Below are 5,760 nucleotides of genomic sequence, written 5' to 3'. Positions count from 1 at the left end.
TATGACGGGTAGAAATATGGAACTTGAATACATAGTTAAAGATTCGAAGAGGAAGTCATCGTTCCAAAAAAGGAAAAATGGTTAGATATTAGCTTCTCCCTTAATTTCTTTAAAGCACATTCATAGAGATTTTTGAACATTAGTATCACCATTTGTGGTTTTGTTATGGTTTTTTTTTTTGACTAAGTTATGGTTTTTTATTTATACTTGAGAAAATCAAAACTATTATATGTCTTATAATGATGTACTCACATTTTGATATTATAAAAAATTGTAAACAAAAAAGGTCTCTATTTATTCTTGGTATAGATCTCTAAAATATTTATATTTTATCTATAATAGTTGAAAATTTTGTGTGTCACTTGGTATAAATTTTAATTAAGTTTTACATTTCTCATAGTTTTCTTCTTGATTGTTGCTATGATTTTCAATAGGTATAAGTAAGAAGATTAATGAAATAACCACTCTTTCTGGAGCGAATGTGTGTGCTATAATCTACGATGAAAACAATCCTCGAGCAACGGTTTGTCCTTCAAAAGAAGAAGTCCAAATGGTGTTGGACAAGTTTAGGAGTTTTCCAGAATCAGAACAAAGGAAATCGATGGTGGATCATGAGGGCTATGTGAGGCAATCCATAGAAAAAGCTCGTGAGAAGTTGAAGAAAGAAAAGGACAAATCCAAGAAGAAGGAAATGAATAATCAAATTTATCATTTCATTCAAACTGGTGAAATCGATGGAAATGTGAGTGAGAGTGATCTCGAAGATCTGTCTTCGCTTATTGTTACTAACATAAAGGAAGTCGATCAGAGGATTGAATGGAGTCAAGCCCAAGAGGAGACCGACAATTGAGTTGAATCTATGACTACAATAGACTAGCTAGTCCAAATATCTTAACCAAACGAAGTTTGATCTATCTAGTTCATATTAATTTACTTTGAAAACTATCTTTTACTCTATTCTGAATCAAATATAAACAAATTGTTTTTAAATGTCAAATGTAATTGATCTAAATTTTGGACCAAATACATTTACTTTTTGAAACAATTTTGCTTTATATTTTATTCAAAAGAGAGTTAGTAATATTTATGACAGTTTATATATGTCTTTGTTTGACTTTTAGTGTCTTTTCTGTATTATGCTACCGTTGGTCTTCATGCATGTGTGGTTAAAATATGTACTCTTTGTTTTTCAAGTTATATTTGTTTTTCTAATCTTGTTCATCATTATTAATAAAGTCGATAGAGACTTATTTGTTGGGTTTTTAAACAAGATTAGCTTTAAAGTTTATTCATATCCACAAGCTATAAGAGCTTGAAAGAGAATAAAAATTATAAGGTTTCATATTGATCAAAGATGGTAAAATGAGTACAATTAACTAACTAATCACTTAATAACAAAATATATCAAACTAATGAAAATGTTCACTTACTAATGGGAGTGTTTGGCTAATTATCAATATTCTAATATCCTCCCTCAAATTCAACATTGAGAAATTCACCAAGTAACTACTTCTCACCATCTTTATTTCTTAACTAGCGGCCGTCATTAGTGTTTTGGCATTCATTTTGGTTTCGTTAATTTGAAAGTTGTAAAATAAAGTTATATTCTCTTCCAAGTTGAAAAATTGGTAAATCTTCTTAAATTCTTCTATTGGAAGTGATTATCGAATATCACAATTATTTTCGTATTTCTTTCTAATTAGATGCTTAGCTAGAAATATTATGAACTTTAAATAGTTTGATATAATTGCAGCAATTTAGAAAAGATTTAGTAAATACTGTCAAAAAAAGAAAAGATTTAATAAATAAAATAAAAATCCTAGAATTATAGATTCGTCACAAGAATGTATTTTCAAATTTTTCTAAGCCACTAGATTTAGTCTAGTGGTGAGGGGTTTGGGTAGTATGTTATAGGTCATGGATTCGATTCCCAATTCATTGTAAAAAAGAAAAAAATCAAATTTTTCTTTTGAAACGGAGAATCATTTTAAAAACAAACTCAAAGGTGAGATAAACTAATATACTCATATCTCCCAAGAATTAACAAGACTTAGAAGAGATATGAGCATATATATATATATATATATATATATATATATATATATATATATATATATATATATTCTTTTATAAAATTTCAAAATATTGAATATACTATTTTTGTTTTCTTAAATTGTTTTGAGGTTATGGTTTAGCATTTCTCATTTTATATTTACAACAATGTTTGATTGATGAGCGGTACCACCGTGAATCATGGAACAATATACTTAAAATTATCATGAATTTTAACAATGACGGTAATTTTTTTTTGAAATGAAGACATGGATATAATTGACGTCAAATCGATATGAGTTGCATATTTATTTTCTGTTGTTTTAATCGAGAACTTGTATTACTTAAGTCATTATCTCAATCAAAAAAATGATGATGACTATTAAATTACAATTCCAAACAACGACATATGTCGTCCTTGAAATTTTAAATATTTTTTAAACATTGATCCACGATAGACCACTACTTATGAATGTGATTCACATTAGAATTTACTTGATATATCAATTACACCTATGTTATTGAACACTCAATATTTTTGAAGTTTTGTTGAATAATGTTGGGTCATAAGGAGAAGTTTTACTGAATTGGATCAACATGTATATTAGGCTAAGAGCACCCACATAAGTGAGTTGGATGTCACAATCTTCACTCGAAATCTTAAGGCATTAAGTTTAGTAATATGTTGTTCAACCTCAATTTTTTTAATCTAATGTATATTTTAATTCACACTTGATATATATCAACATATCTCCTCAAATGTGAGACTCTCTGCGTCTGCAATCCAACACATTTAACTCACGCTTGATATATCTCAGTATATCTCATCAAGTCGAACCAGACACTGATACTGCTGTTGGAACACGAGGGGGAGCCTCACTAAGTTAGATCGTCAAATTGGGCTAGGTACCGCAGGCGAGACTGAACACCGCACATTCATCCAAAATTTTAAGGCATTAAGGTTATGGGTCATTTCACTTATATGTTGCTCAACCTCAACTCTTTCAACCAATGTGAGACTCTAACTCACACTTGATATATCTCAATATATTCCCTCAAGTGTGATACTCTCTACATTGCTATCTAACACTAGTTTTAACTAACACTTGATATATCTCAACATATATTGATATTCTTACGCAAAATTCAATGTCATGTCATATTTTTATATTAATTTATTTTAAAATAGATTTAAATATTTAATAAATTTTGACTAGTACCCATAGTCAATCAAACTTCAAGGTACAAGTATACCACAGAATAGTATAAATAAATACTTTGAGATAAAATAATGGTACACCACAAAAAAAAAAAAAAAAACTAACACCACCAAAGAAAAATAATGGTTATTTCTTTTATAAATATAACTCAATTTTTAAACCCTTTCAAAGTTCAAATGAAAAACATCCAAACACGAAATTTTTTTATCTTCTATCAAAAAGAAATAGAAGTGTCAAAATATTTATTTGAAGCGTTGATGAGATCTAGTTTTTTTTTTTGCTTGCAAGATTAACCCGTTGTCACCATAACACTAATTCAATGGAATGTACAATGCAAGAAGCTTTGTTTCCTCTTAATTATGAGCAAAACGATCAAAATTAATCTTTGTAATAAATATATCAATCTTATGAAACTTGTAAACTTACAAAATTGACATCTAAGAATAACATTTATTCTAGATTACAATCTCTATATATTGTTCATTGATTCAAAAAATTAGTATTGTAACTTCTTTACAATGATCATTTTCAAATCCGATCAAGAAATCATCCTTAATCTTTTTAAAACATCCATAAATATTTTGACAGTAAATTGATTACTCACACTAAAAACCAATATAATCAAAATCGGACCGGACGGTTCAACCAATCTATCCGGGAACCGAACACCTAAACAGCTCAGTTTACTACACAAACCGCTTGCCAAACAAACCGGTAAACCAGGAAAATCCAGTAAAAAACCAGTAAAACCGGCAGTTTCCTAGTTCCAGGTGGTTGAACCACTACTATGATTTTTTCTAAAAAAATGATATTTTATTCTAAAAATAATAATTGTTAACACACCAAAAAAATTGAACAAGGTGTAAGTTTTTTACTTTTTTTTTCTTTCTTTTCAGAACTAAAAAAACAAGCACTCAAAGTTCATTGAGATTAACATAACCTATGTACATTTATATATAGGATGATTATCATAGTTTATCAAATTCACTGTAAAGGTGAATAAGTGGAGTGTTCGGTATTCGAACCCCAGCTTCTGCACATATAGTGTGATGTCTCTACCAACTAAATAAATGATGTATTAATTTTTATGTAAAAATAGTTATTGTATCATTTTAATTTTTAAAAGTATAAGAATTGTTGAGTGAATTTAATATTTAATTAATAATATAAAATGCGAACATTATATTATTTCTTGGGTATTATTTCTTTATATATATATATATATATATATATATATATATATATATATATATATATATATATATATATATATATATATATAAAAGTTAAAATCAATTCGGTTGAATTCCGGTCCGATCTATTAACCTTGAACCAATTAGTATGCCGGTTCATTGATTAGTCTGGTTCTGATTACCTTGCTTAAAAACAATTAACAATTGGTACATATTATTTACGTTAATTTTAATATATAGAGCATCTGATTCGGTATACACCAAAATATATAGATATTGGGCCCGTATGTAATACCTTATATTTTGGAGTTTATATTATATAGTTTATAAAAAATAGCTTATAAAAATATAGTTTTTGTTGGGAGCATATAAATTAACATAAAAACTTATTTATTTATCTAAAGTGTTTTGAATAAAATTAAAAAATAATTTATTCAAAACGGGCCCGTGGTATATACGACATCATCCATATTAGTTTGATATTTTTTTTTTAACTATATAAACAATTTGATTTAGCTAAGCTTAATTTTTACTCACCAACAAGGAGTAGATACTTTGACCCTCTAACCATTTAGTTATGGGTTCGATCATTGGCTGATGCGTATGGAGAAACATTTGTTGGGAGAGACTAGCCTTTTAAATGGATTTCAGTTACCCCTCAACCCCTCAAATGGATCTCAATTATCTCGAATGAATTAGTTTCTGCAGCTGCGCGCGAAAAATAATTTTTTTTTTATTATTACAAAGAGGGCTAAAGCCCAGAAGAAAGAAAACTACAAAAATACATTTCTAAAGGTAACAATCCCTTTCTCAATTCTCATCGGCAACCAAAAGATGCTTAAAATCATTCGGGCAATCTTCAAAATAACAACAAGCATCATTTAAAGACCAAATTCAAAACTAAATGATTAAGAAATTCAAATATCTAAGATATTTTGTGCCACGATAGTAAAATATATAAAGGGTGATGTTAACTTGTGCCATAAGAACACATGTTAAACTACTTAAAAATAGAAATATATAGCATTTAATGATACAAAGAATTTAATGTTTAGAGAATTGAATACAACACAAGTTCAATAAATATTTTCCACATTTATCTTCTTAACATGTGCCTTAAGGGCACAATTTAACATTCTCCATTATATAAATCCCTTACTAACTATAATAATCCTTTACTAACCATAATTAAAAAAGAATAATAAAGTCTACGAATCCTAGCTCAACTAACAGAAATGCCGAAATTGCTAGTGTCGAATGTCATGACCGAGGTTCAAACTTTTTTTTTGTATGCG

At 28.1% G+C, this 5,760-nt stretch overlaps 1 protein-coding gene across 1 annotated transcript; it reads left to right on the top strand.

The window, feature by feature from the left end:
* Positions 1–932, top strand: LOC123917277 (agamous-like MADS-box protein AGL80). Its single transcript, XM_045968955.1, has 2 exons — positions 1–80; positions 435–932. The coding sequence occupies exons 1-2, from the start codon at positions 2–4 to the stop codon at positions 848–850; spliced, it is 495 nt and encodes a 164-aa protein (XP_045824911.1). The 5' UTR covers position 1; the 3' UTR covers positions 851–932.
* The last annotated feature ends 4,828 nt before the right edge of the window (positions 933–5,760 follow it).

The sequence above is a fragment of the Trifolium pratense genome, linkage group LG3 (assembly GCF_020283565.1).
Source record: "Trifolium pratense cultivar HEN17-A07 linkage group LG3, ARS_RC_1.1, whole genome shotgun sequence".
In the NCBI taxonomy this organism is placed as follows: Eukaryota; Viridiplantae; Streptophyta; class Magnoliopsida; order Fabales; family Fabaceae; genus Trifolium; species Trifolium pratense.
The sequence above is the reverse complement of the archived record's forward strand: the minus strand, read 5'-3'. Positions and strand labels throughout refer to the sequence as shown.

What these genes read in the sequence shown, in the direction of transcription:
- LOC123917277 (XM_045968955.1), top strand. Translation starts at nt 2, where the DNA reads ATGACGGGTAGAAATATGGAACTTGAATACATAGTTAAAGATTCGAAG. An exon ending in GTTCCAAAAAAGGAAAAATG is followed by an intron (nt 81 to 434) that starts GTTAGATATTAG and finishes GATTTTCAATAG; the next exon opens with GTATAAGTAAGAAGATTAAT.